Here is a 13,785-nt window from a genome sequence, read left to right as displayed (position 1 = left end):
TCGCCTCCCAAATAGCTGGGATTACAGGTACCACAGTATCTGATTTTTTTTGGTGCTAGTAGTGATCAAACCTAGGGCCTTACGGATGCTAGGTAAACGCTCTACCACTGAGCAACATCCCTAGCTTGCTTTTTTCTTTTTTAATCATTTAGAGATAGGGTCTAAGTTACCAGTTCTGGTCTCAAACTTATCCATCCTCCTGCCTCAGCCTCCTGAATAGCTAGAATTACAAGCATGTGTCACATACATGGCTGCATTAGGCAATTTAAAGAATGCTTTTGAATCTTGTATTGAAAAACCTACCATAGTCAACATAGCTCTTTTCACTAATTGCCTACGGGTGATGAACCTATGGCACACATGCCATAATGGCAGTTTGTATCACTGAAAGTATTGAGCGGTCTGCCATCACTGGCCATGTTGGTAAACATCTCATTTCAGCAGATGAGTAAGATCTTGCAGAGCAATATTTTTCACTCTGTGATAACACACTATACTATAGTCTTAAACTCAGTATAATAGTGTGTAATAGGCTTGCTTATTTAGTTAGGTCTTAAGACAAGTGTCTCGGGGGCTGGGGATTTAGCTCAGCGTTATTGCAAGTGTGTGGTCGTAAGTTCGATCCCTGGTACCAATAAAAAAGAAAAAGACAAAAAAAAAAAAAAAAAGACAAGTGTCTCACTGTGTGGTACAGGCTGCTCTTGAACTCAGTGATCCTCCTGCCTCAGCCTTCCAAGTGCTGGGATTAGAAGTGTGCACCACCATACATGGCATATATATCAGGTATTTTAAAAAATTTAATTTTGAAATAGTCGTTCTAAAATGCCCAGGCTGAGACTAAACTGGTGATCCTTCTGTCCTAGCCTCCCAGAGTGCTGGCTTTGAATCACAAGTGTATACCACCCTACATGGCCAGTATACAAAATCAAACAAGCCATCAGGATGTATCAGAGAAAACAACATAAACAACCAAAGCACCTAAATTTGTTTCAGTGTTTATGTTCCTGTGCAGTGTTTTACTTACTTTTCTCTGAGACAAAATATCCAATACTCATCGTTAAAGCAGAAAGGTTTAGTTATCTCAGGGTTTACAGAGGTTTCAGTCCATTATAAGCTGACTCCAAGGCAGAGTGGTGGCAGACAGGCCTTACAAAAGAGATACGGTTTGTGGCAGGCAGAAAGTAACAAAAAACAGGGGAGGGGATTTTAACAGCATCTTTCTGCCCCTCTTACCTCAAGCAGGCTATTGTGATTCGAGCTGTCCCAAACCAATCATGGACCGATTTAGCAATCACTCTTAATCCTAGCAATGCACAGTGAATCAATTGCACTCTACATTCAGCCACCTCTGAAAAAGCTCTACTATGACTGGATAAAGCTTTGAGGGGACATCCAGACACAAGCCATTACAAATAGTAAAATAAAACTTATTTGTTTTTGGAACCTCGACAAAATAGTTTTGAGTCATTGCTTTAGAATAAAGAGGACTGCAAAGAAATTTCAAGGGAGACTTTTAGTGTTGCTGTTACCAAAATATTGTTATTGATGTATAGCCACTATGGACACCCCTTATTTTAGCCTCAAAACAAAAATTTTCACTCACTTTTCAAGTTTAAGCACTCATGAAGGCCTATAAATTTTGATGGTAGTAGTAGGGGTTGCAGACATGATAGCAGAGAAAGTAGAGTACTGGACCTCAGACAGTGTAATCCAAGCTTGTCTCCTACTTTGCATGATCTCCAAAAAAAGCCTGTACTAAGAAAATCCCGGGACAGTAAGACTCACTCCTTTACAGAGAGGTGACATCTGTTTCATCCACCAACTGGTCTTATCTAGCTCTATCTCCAAGGACTATACTAACTCCTCTGAGCATCCCTTAACATTGGTATGCTTTGCACTTTTCCTTGAATCCTCTTTAGGAGCATGTGATTCTCTTTTGGAGGTCCCTTTTAATACTCACAGCTTATTTTAAGTACCCTCTTCTTGCTCTACATTACACAGGATATAGTGAGTCTCTTCAGTAGTGCAACAAGGAAACAAGAAAACAAAACAATGTGTTTTAAAAAGATGCGTGGGAAGCTGGGCATGATGACGCACTCCTGTAATTCCAGTACTCAGGAGGCTGAGGCAGAACGATCATTGTAAACTGGAGACCAGGGTATAAAATGAGCCCAAGGCCAACCTGAACTGCACAGCAAGACCCTGTCTCAAAAACCAAAAAGAAAAAAATGCAGGATGGGCATAAATCTAGAACACACATTTTTTCGTGTTCCATTCTCCATGCTACAACAGTGCAAGGTCTTAGTTGCTTTTTAGGCTATTCCAACACACAGTGGACTTCGTGCTGCAGTTCTAAAGACTACAACCTCCTCCACAATCAAACAACTTTTAGGATTCTCACTCTACCATTTCAGTACAATTTCCCAACTTTCTCAACTTCCTAGCACACCACCAAAGTCCTCATCCATATCTTTAAGACAGAAATCAGTTGTAGGCAGCCACTAGAAAGTCTCTAGGTCACCTTCAACTTTCTAGGCGGCCTCCCTTGTTACTACAGTTACTGAGGAGGGAGTGATCCACCTTGGTCACAAAGAGCGTGTGCAAGGCTCTGTCAAGTGCTTGTTGAAATAAAAATTCAATATTTTCACAGAATTCTTTTGGCCTAATAAACTATTCTTTTCTTTTTTTGCAGTGCTGGAGATTGAACCCAGAGCCTCATACATGCTGGGCAAGTGCTTACCCTGAGCTATACCTCTTATTACATTTATTAAAAAAAGAAGTGAATGAATTTTTAGCAATCAGTGCTTTTTTGTTTAAACAAAATCTTCCTAGGAACCAGACTAAAACACAGTCTATTTAAATGCGAGAACAGCCAGGCATGGAGGCACATGCCTGTAATCCCAACACTGAAGAGGCTGAGACAGGAGGATCCCATAAGGTTCCTTGCTAGCTTTTGTTACACAGTGAGTTCAAGTCCAGCCTGAACTACATGACGAGACTCCCCTAATCCCCAAGAATAAACAGCATTTGAAGAATATAAATTTATCTTTTTTTTTTTTTTCTTTCTGGTCATGCTAGGGATCAAACTGATGGAACCACACATAAATTTTCTTAGAACTTCACAATTATTTATTTATTTGCTACCAGGAATCAAACTCAGGACTTTGTACTTGCTAGGCAGGTACTTGTGCTGCTAAGCTAAATTCCCAACCCACAACTTCATATTTAAAACACTGTCTCGTTGCACAATTTCCCAACTTGTGATCTGTCAAGACAGATTTAATGAACCTCCTGGTGAGATCAATCGGATATTATCATACTTTTAAAGGTTCAAAAGCAGTATTAACATGTGAAAAACTTCAAAGTTTTCCCTTAAAGAAATTTGCTTAGGAACTTTATCTCCAAAATGATCTGTATTTTAAAAATAAAAGTGGATGCCAGGCATCCATATATCCACAATCCTAGCAGTTAAGAAGCTGAGGCAGAATTGCTGCCTGTTTAAGGCCAGTTTGGGCTACACAGTAAGTTAAAGACCAACCTGTACTGTATAGTGAGATCTTGTCTCAAAAACAAAAACACTAAATAATGATTAATTTTTAAAACTTTGTGTGCTGGGGATTTAGCTCAGTGGCATACATGCCTGCCTGGCATGCACGAGGTCGTGAGTTCGATCTCCAGTACAAAAATAAAATAAAATAAAACTTTGAACTGTGTGTGTGGGGTAGTACATGTCTTAAATGTAGCAGTCCAAGAGATGGAGGCATGAGGAGTCCAAGTTCCCAATATTATATAGACTGGAATACAGTTTCTTGTGAATCTGATGCCTCTTATTACTCATTACAATAGCAGTTACCTCAGATACGACAAGTTACTTCATCTAAATTTTTTAGTTTTCAATGCTTTAACAGAACTAGTTAACATTATTTCTTTTACTTGACAAAATACTGCTCCAAAAGGCTCAATAACTACTTGCAATGTACTACAATAAAGACAATTTTAGCTGGGCGTGGTAGTATACACCTGTAATCCCAGCATTGGAAAGGCTGAGGCAGGAGGTTGAGAGTGTGAGACCAGCCAGGACCACAAAATGAGCTCAACGCTGCCAGCCTAAACTGGATAGTAAGACTCAAAAAGAAATAAAGATAAATAAATAAGGCAACTTACCAACCATCTCCACACACACATTAATGCCTCTTGGACATTCCTTCCCTAAATGTTACAAAGCCAATTCTTCCACAGAACTGATGCCACCAAAGTCTCTGCACATCAACTATCCCCTGCCCCCTCTTCAAACGTAGAAACTTTACCTCTTTCCATTTTTCGGTCTCTCAAAGATGACTAAGAAATCTTACGTGCCAGATAGTCTCAGGATATAAAAATGTTACTGTGTTGATAATGCCAGAGTATCTGAGCTCTGTTTAGGGTAAGATTCTTGTAATTGCTTCACTTATTTTGACCTTCAAGTTCCTCCTGCCTAAGATGTACACTTTTGACTGCTATCGTTACTAAACTTAAAATATAAAATTCAAGGTCTGGGAACATAACATAACTCAGGGGTTACAGTGGTTGCCTAGTATGCAAAAGGTTCTGAGTTCCAGCTCAAGCATCACCAACAGCGGGAATATATATATTGAAATAAATTCACAAGATGCAAAAAAGCAAACACAACAAAGAAAAAAATGAAATAGTTCCTAGGCTTTTCAAAGGAGAAAAATATAAATCCTAGGGAGGGGCATGAAGGAAGTCTGAACGATGGGCCAGACACGTTATAGCTACCACTAGATTTTTTAAATCAATGTATTAATGTTTTCAACAGTATTAAGTCTTACATAGCATTTTTATTCTCAAATTACTTAAGACTTACCATATAAGAAAATAGTTTCTAAGTCATATACACTCAGTGAGTGTAACACATTTGATAAATAAAATCATCTTGAAGATTTTTTCCAATAGCATAATATAAAACCCATGCAATTAGAACAGAGAAGCGCCAGATAGGTGAGACTTAAAGGAAAATGTCAGATGTGTAGATAATCATTGGAACCCTGATGTAATTTCCCAACCACTGGGGTCAAACCTGTAGCCCAACATTATGCATACTGACCCATTACAATGAAGGAGAAACACGTTAGAATAGTGCAGGGTATCTCCTACAAGAGAGAAAGTCGAGTTTGGGGGAAGGATGAAACTAAGTCCATGAAGCTCTGAATGCAGGCCTATGTTAAATGGGTTAACATCAGGTCTGCAGTGCAGAAGTGGATCGAGAGTTCTATTTCTTAGGGAAGAGGCAAGGTAAACGTGGAATTCTACATCCCCCCATCCCCACCTCTGCAACTGCAAATCAAGCTTAGTTTTCTTTTTCTTTTTTCTTCAAGCTTAGTTTTCTGTGTCAAAATAATTTAATCTTCAGACAAAAGTGCAATGTTTCCTGTTTGCTGATGCATCTACAAACAGCAAAGTTCCTGACATTCTTTAATGTTAGAGAACAAAATTTCTTATGAAAAATTGTCTTAGTTTCTCTCTCTTTGCTGAAACCCTACACCCACAGCTCTTATGGAAGAAAGGTTTACTTTGGCTCACAATCGGTACAGGTTTCAGTCCATAGCCAGCTGGCGCCAAGGTAGAGTGGTATGGCAGGGAGAAAGAGCTACAGGTGTGGCAGCAGGAAGCACAGGGGGACCAAGGAAAAGGAAGAGAATCTCTAGGCCATGCCCACAGTGACACGCCTCCTAGGACCAGCCTTCAGCTCCCCAAATCACACTGAAACTAAAAACTCATTAGTGGACTAATCCACTTTTGAGTGTCACACCCCAATGAACCAATCACCTCCCCAAGCCCCACCATGAGTACATGAGGCTTTAGTGGAGATTTCAAAGCAGCAAGGTTATGAAAAGATGTGACATGTCCTCAGAAGATGACTGCTGTTATCTCACCCTAACAGTAGGACAGATTTACATACTTTTCTAACTGAGCTAATTTCTCACATTTATCACTTAGTTCATTTTCTAGGCCAGTTTATCTCAATAAATGAATGATTTCAACAACTGAAAGTAGCTGAAAAAGCATGGTAGTGCATTCTAGGAAGCTAAAGCAAGTGGATCGAAATTTCAAGGCTAGTCAGGCAACATATCAACTTGGCAAGTCCCTGTCTCAAAATTAAAAAAAAAAAAAGGCGGCGGCGGGGTTTGTGTGGAGCCACACCGCTCCAGGCAGACTTTAGGTTCAATCCCCAGTAACTGGACAAGGGGAATGAGAAATCCCTGAAAATATATGTAAATACTTCTGTTTGAACACTTTCGGTAGCTAGTGGGTCTTTCCATTTAAAGCATTTCGAAGACCTATGATTATGACTATTTGAAAACACAACACTGCAATTGTATTAACAATCTTCTACTTCCTAGAATCTAGGTAATTTTTCACAATGAAATAGAAATGTCAGGGCTGGGGGTTTAGCTTAGCAGCGTAAGTGCCTGACTTGCAAGTATGAAGTCATGAGTTTGATCCCCTGTCCTGATTTAAAAAAAAAAAAGAAAAAAAAAAAAAAGCCAGTGTTAGCTTGCAAAAAAATCCAGAAATGTCCAGTTTGAACAAAATCTAAAAAGCTAATCTAGAGTAATGAGGTCACAATTATTCCTCAACAGATCACAAAACCCTCCAGAGATTTGAAATTAGCTTTCTCTTTAGCAAATGGTATTTTTAAGAGTTAGAAAAAAGTGACAAGAGGAAGCTTGAGAACTATAAAATACTTTGTAAGAAGTTCAAGATACTATTCCAGTAAACTTAAAACATTGCTGTTACACAAAATCTAGAGGAGGTTGAAAGCCAAGCTTCTTCACAGTTTTTCTTTTGTTAAGCTACCACCAGCAACACTTACCACCAGTTGAGACTTTAAAACTTAACCACCTGTCTTAATTTGTGACCTGTCAAGTCAAACCAATACCTTTAAACTTTAAGTCCTTCTAATTTCAATGTAGTAAATGTCATATTAAGTGTTAAGTGCCATGATTTTCCTTAAGTCCTACTATGACGAATCATAGATTGTTTTGTTCCTTAAACTCTACCTGGTCATATACTATTTTTAATACTGAATGGATTCAGTTAGCTAATAGTCTAGATTTGTTTCTGCATTTTTATACAAAATGAGTGCACAGTTTTCCGGTATTGTCCATTAGGAGGCTTTGGAATGTATTCACTTAGAGGAAATGCTCTCATATTATAAAATGCAAATTTATCACTACGTTTTATATTTACCCCCACAATGTTCACACTGTCATTTGTTTTCCCTTCCTTTTTGATACCTTGACATATTCTGTTCCTTCCAAAACCAGTGTCCTTTTTTCCACCAGCCCTCACACTACATAAGCTTACTTGATAGTGTACTCTACAAAGTCCAAAGCAAAAAGACTGAAGCAAGTCTGAGGCCAGTCTGGACTATATATAGTCAAGACCTTGAACCAAAATCCAAAGGAGTCCTGTTGTGAACTGCAAGCCCCTCCAAAGACTGCTTGCTACTGCCATGAGAAAGAACATCACCCTGTAACATTATCACAGGAGAAAGACCACACTAGCATTCGAATGTTCACATACTTGGCTTCAAATTCGTTTCACCTCTTTTCTTAATAATTAGCTGAACTGTGGTGCCAGTTACTTTATTTTTCCAAACCTCACACATGAAATGAGTAATATACACCTTGCTTGAAGAGTTGCTGCATGATTTCGAAATAATATGTATAAAGTATTCGGCAGAATATTTGGTAGCTAACAGGTAAGTGACACCAGTATGGGGTTTAAAAGCATTATTAAAAAATGTATGCTGTTAAAGGTCTGCGTCACTGGGGCTGGGGATTTAGCTCAGTGGCATAAGGGCCTGCCTTGCAAGCAGGCAGTCCTGAGTTCGATCCCTGGTACTGATAAAAACGAGTAAGACCAAAAAAAAAAAAAAAAAAGGTCTGCGTCACTAATTTGCAATTTAGAAATCCAAAGTTCTGAAAATTAAAATCTTTTCCTGGCTTGCATGCTGGTGAATACTGACTTGACCTACATGTAAGGCTTTTAAACAATCTTCATTTAGTGTGAAAATCCATAAATTTCATTAAAATATTGATGTGTTTGATTATAGAACCCAACCCTAGTAATAGTACTTTTTATGATACATGCACTCAATTATCTTTTAAAATTTTCTTGAAAAACTATGAATTCCTATATATGGGAATACTTGTAAATATATAGTCCCCTGGTTTCAAACAAGGGGTGGGCACCTGTATTATATTATCTGTATAATCAAATACAGCAAATATAATTCGAGCAAGAATAGCAGATTCATGCAGTTTAAACCCAGCCTAATACAAAATTATCACTAATAAAACTGCTGGGCGAGGTGGCACACACCTGTAATATCAGCACTCTTGAGGCACAGGAAGGGGGCTTCTGTGAGTTTGAGACCAGCCTAGGCTACAATACACTGAGACCCTGCCTTAAAAAAACCCAAAATGCCCTCCCCTCACAAAGTTATAACTAGTAATATTGAAGAAACCAGACAACCTGTGAAGTTCTGGTTTTAAAAATATTTTTAATTTTAAAAAAAAGTGCTACCACGTTTTGGCTTTTTTCCCCTGAAACATTTTCTACTAAGAGCTGAAAACCTACATATACAGAATGTACTCACTCAGGTTGGGGATGGAATTCAGTGGTGGAATGCTTCCTTAGCATGCTCAAGGTCTGTGTTTCATTATCACTTTAACACCAAATGCTAGACAGGAAAAAGCAGTACCACGAAAAAATGCTAGCTTTGTATTTAATAGATCTGGGTTCAAATCTTCGCTGTTACAGTTCCCTTACTTGGAATAATGAACAGAAGCTTTAAGTTTGTTATGTGGAGATTCTTTTCAAAACCTGGACTACAAGTATTCTTAGTAAAGAGTAAAAGCTTCCAGTAGTGTCTAAAGTTTTTCTATTTTGTAAGCTACTCTGAAAATCACATTTTAAACACTGTAATATTCAACTTAATGTATGTTGAAAATAGATGAATACTTTGACATTCTTATAAACCTAAGTCTTCCCATTACTCTGGCTTTGTAAATTATTGTGAGATACCTTTGATGGCATACTTTTGAAGGTAAAGTCTACACATGGTACTGTCCTTTCTTTTTTTTTAAAGAAGTACTGGAGATCCAACTCAGGACCTTATGCTTGCCAGGAAGGTGGTGTGCCACTGAGCTATGTTCCCAGCCTCTAAAGGGAAGATTCTTTTTCTTTTCTTTTTTTTGGTGGTGCTAGGGATTAAACCCAGGGCTTTGTGAATACAGAGCAAGAATCCTACTACTGAACCACATCCCCAGGGCCCCTCTCTTTTATTGAGACAGGATCTCAATAATTGATGCTGGTCTTGAACTTACCACGTGGCGGAACTCACAGTAATTCTCCTGCCTCAGCCTCCCAAGTCCTGGGATTACAGGTATGTGCCACCATGACCAGCAGGACTGTATCTTTTTGGAGGAAACTGATCATACTTCTCTTGTATACACACATATACACTTGCAAGTAGAGATGTAAACAGGTTCATGTACAACCACATTTGCTAGAATACTACTTTACAGTGTTTACTCGGTAACTAGTTCTAAGCTTCCTTGGGCTTAAATTTTTGCTTTAACTGAGGACCTCTTAGAACTAATTTTTTTGTTGTGGTTGTTGAGAGAAAATACTAATGTTTAGAATTTGGACATATCTCAAATAATTCTTGAAAAGACAGCAATTTGGAATATTAGAGAAACTATTCTTACAAGTGTAAACGACAATAAAGTTTTTAATCAACCTGGAAAAGCCTGTAATTTCACACCTCAATTGGATCGGCCAAGGTTCTTTGTGTTCTAAAGTATTAAGAGACAAGATATGAAGCTCACTTCTGTTACAAAGAATAGCGAAAAGGCGGACTGGAGTGACTTGGCTCTCTTTCAACAAGGAAGATGTCTGGATAGCACACGAAGGTGGATCAAGAAACCTGGTTCCTAGTTCAGCCAAGTCGGTAAATCTCAATTTTTTTTTTCCTCTTTAACAAGCAATGGCTTTTTTCATTCCTTCTTCACAAATCTTAAGAGCCATCGAAACACTCTGAGGACTGAGAATTAAGGAATCTAGGTTCTAGGCCCAGCTCTGGCATCTATTAGCATGACACACGGTACTTCACTTGTTTAGCTCATTACCCTGTGAACTCTTTTTCTAGTTCCAATTTTATGCAATTAATTTGCACACAAAATACTCAAACTACCTAAACACTGTAAATAAAAAGGCCATTTTACAGATGTGAAATTGCTTGTAAATATGGCATGCTGGGGATGTGGCTCTGTGTCAATGTCCCTGCGTTCAATTTCCAGCATCACAATTTTAAAAAGAAATAATATGCTAGAGACACATCCTCAGAAACCATGCTGTAGCCCATCAGCCTATCATACGCTTTACAAATTGTTGTCAAAGCACCAATAATGCATTCTGAGATGCCCTTTACATGTTTAGATTCACATTAAAATAAGGTTCACATTTAGTCAAAATAACCATAAAAATGGCAAAAGTACACACAGGACCTTTGGCAGAAATCTACACCAAGAGATAATACTGTTCTGGTGTTTTCAAATATGTGCCTTTTGTTTTTAAACAAGACGGATTACTTTGGAATCAAGTCAGTAACTCTTTGTTAAATGCTCAAAGATAAAAACAGATTCTTCAATTTGAAACATCGTATTTCCCTGAGTCAGGGCTTTTTTATTGCAAAATTTAACAAACCACCAAACTCAAGTTTAATTATTTCTGCTTTATTGTTGGTCATGAGTAAATTTTAAGACGTCTTTAAAAGATGGTTACAAAGACACTTTATAACTAAAATATAATTAGAGGGGCTGGGGATTTAGCTCAGCGGCATAAGCGCCTGCCTTGCAAGCAGGCAGTCGTGAGTTCGATTCCTGGTACTGATAAAAACGAAAAAGACAAAAAAAAAAAAAAAAAAAAAAAAAAAACCCTAACGATTTCACTCCTCAATAAAGGGCAACACAACAAGATTAAAATTAAGACTGTTTTAACAACATATTTAATAACAAGGAAATCCCAACGCCTCCCAAGAAAGTGCTCAATATATTTATCCCCCATGGTGATATTAAAAATTCAAGCATTTCAGTAAAAAAAAAAAAAAAGTTACCTTCCCACCATCTAAATCTGGAATAGAATTCAGGCAGATAAAAGTTACTACGATAAAATAAAACGTCATTACAATTTGGTGCACTGATATTTAAAAGGCAGTGAAAAATAGTAATTTAATTTGCCAAACAATAATTACTTCCAAGAGACACAAAATTCAATCCAGATAAAAGAAATCTTTATTTTAAGACTGTCTAGATTACCCAATCCTAAAGAAAATATCCAGAATCGATTGGATACACTGGTCACTGTTTATGTCAAAAGTATTCATACTATAATCTGGTGATGGAGATTTATACATTCAGGATGAAACTGCATGGCAGAGAAGCAGGTAGTCAGTGCATTCTCCACATTCCCACCCGTGCGTGGGCGTCCAAAGCCCCACACCACCACCAGTTGGACACAGATCATCTCAGGCAGGCCAGCACCGTGGGCAACAAAACCATTCCCAGGGTCCTGAGCCGCTCTTTAGAACTCTAAGATACTCTCCCTGCCCACAAAAAGTTGGAATAAAGAGGAAGAGACTATTAAACACTTAAAAAAACTGTATCTTTCTCTTTTAGGAAATACTTACAAAGTAGCCAGTCTTTTATATTAAGAGCAACACTTATTTACAAATGCTCTCCTTCCTCTTTAAGGCCCATCAGACTAGGTTTAACTAAATCACACCCCTGCAAAATGGCACATTCCATACAATAGCCGGGAGGCTGGCACCGGGCGAGCCCACCACCGCGGGGGAGGGGGCAGCAAACTTGCTAACGGAACCCAGCCCCTTATGACTAAAGTCACCCGGGGAAAGAGAGGGTTACAGAAATATCCCGAGACGTGTACGCGGCTGGGGCGGGGGATGGGGGACGGACGAGAACCACACGGGATTTGGGTCGTGCTGTTAACCCGCGCCTCCCTGACTCGCAGGGTACGGGCATTTGTTTCCCCGAGGAAGGGCATTTCCAGTTGTAAGAATAGGAGAACTTCGGGGTTAACGATCTCAAAAGCTGGAGACGGGGAGAGACCATGGGCCGTTATTTTTCGGGGTCGTCTCAAACTCTCACTTTGGCCCCAGGGGAAAGAACGGGTCCCGCCCACGCCGGGCCGGGCCGGAGGCGGGGCTGCCCCTCCCCCTGTGCACGCGCAGCCCGGGCCGCGGGAGAAAAGAGGGCCGGGCGCCACCACCCCCACGCGGGGAGCGGGGGAAGGGGCCGCCCGGGGCCTCCGCCCTCGTGGCTCAAGGCGGGGGGCCAGTGCGAGTCTGCCGTCCTCCGGGCGCCGGTCCACACCCCTCCCCCTCGGGCCGCGGCGGTCCGGGAACACCCCGCCCGCTCCAGTGCAGCGCGGCGGGTGGGGGAGGCTGCGCGGCGGGCCGGAGCCCTGCAGCGGCGCGGGGCGGGAGTGGGCGCGCGCACGGGCGCGTGGCCGCCGCCCCCGCGCGCCAGCAGGGCCCCCACGCTCAAGGGCGCGCGCAGGACCCTAAAGGAGGAGGCTGCGCCTGGTACCCGGGACAGCCGACTCTAGCCTGGCCCCCACACCTTAGCCACTCACTCCCAACCCCCTCCAACCCGCTCCAGGCCTCCGACTCCGCACTGACCTGACAGGCCGAGACATGTTCGCTGTCGAAACAGGACCCAGTCGAGAAGCCAAAGACCAGGACCCCCCCCACCCCGCGCGCTCGGCGCCCCACCCCCCCCGAACTTCGGCCGATGGGGCCGCTGTCGCCGAACCCCGAGCTGCTGGCTTCTTAAACACCGCCACTCCTTGGTTCTGGGCCCTTGGAACAGACGAGCCCCCTGCGCCCCGTCTCTTCAAAATGGATGAATCAAACCAGCCGAAAATGCGCCAAAGCTGCGGTACAATCTAACCCAGTAGCGCTTGTGGGCTCCGCCCCTACGCGCCCGGTCATTGGCGACTTGTGCCAGATGCGCCCTGCTCATTAGCCCATTTGAATCATCACGTCTCTCAGGCCACACCCCTCTCCCTGATAGGTTCCGCCTCCTCCGTGGGGTCCTGTTAGTTAAGATGCTCTGAGAGCGCACGGCCGCAAAACAAAAATGGTCGCTACTTAGCCCGCCCCCTGGCTTCCACTCCGGAATTGTAGATTCGTCTTGGGTCGCATCTTGGAACCACTAGAAAAAATGGCTTATATAGGGTTCAGCATCGTTCAGTTTTTCTGTAATGGTGTTTCATTTTGTCTGTCTTGATTACCTAGAGAATTCACTGGTAGCAGAACCTGGGGGACAGGCGGCAGATTCGTCACTGAGGGGCTGCTTCAGAATTGGAGGGAAATTCCTTTAGTTCAAAAAATTTGACCTTAAACCCATCAGCCCCTTTACCCTGACTTCAGTATTTGCCATCAGCGGCAAGCCACGCTGCTGAGTAAGAATCAGGATCATAAGAAATATCTTCGCCCTCAATTTCCAGTCTCTATTCTGGATCTTGAGATCCAGAATGACCACTTCAGGGTCAATAAAGTCTATGGTCTTAGACATTACTACTTCAAGGAAAACAAGATACATAATAATTAGGAAAAACGAGCCCTGGGGTTACAACATACACATTTAAAACCCCGAGTCCACAAATTACTAGTTATATATGTTCCCTCACTGA

The 13,785-nt window shown here is 41.2% G+C and overlaps 1 protein-coding gene across 2 annotated transcripts in view; it reads right to left on the bottom strand.

The window, feature by feature from the left end:
- The window catches only part of Nucks1 (nuclear casein kinase and cyclin dependent kinase substrate 1), a 35,262-nt gene extending 22,247 nt beyond the window's left edge, over window positions 1-13,015 (bottom strand). Inside the window, exon 1 of one of the 2 annotated variants that reach the window (XM_023567237.2) lies at window positions 12,770-13,015. In XM_023567237.2, coding sequence (XP_023423005.1) covers window positions 12,770-12,786 — 17 coding nt within the window. In that variant the 5' untranslated portion in view covers window positions 12,787-13,015. The remainder of the gene's footprint in view (window positions 1-12,769) is intronic. The other variant, XM_003474788.5, reaches the window with a different exon arrangement.
- Window positions 13,016-13,785: the final 770 nt, after the last annotated feature.

Source organism: Cavia porcellus, unplaced genomic scaffold (assembly GCF_034190915.1).
Source record: "Cavia porcellus strain 051 isolate PalLab524CR breed Dunkin Hartley unplaced genomic scaffold, mCavPor4.1 scaffold_29, whole genome shotgun sequence".
Taxonomy (NCBI): Eukaryota; Metazoa; Chordata; class Mammalia; order Rodentia; family Caviidae; genus Cavia; species Cavia porcellus.
This window is presented reverse-complemented; position numbering and strand designations above follow the sequence as displayed.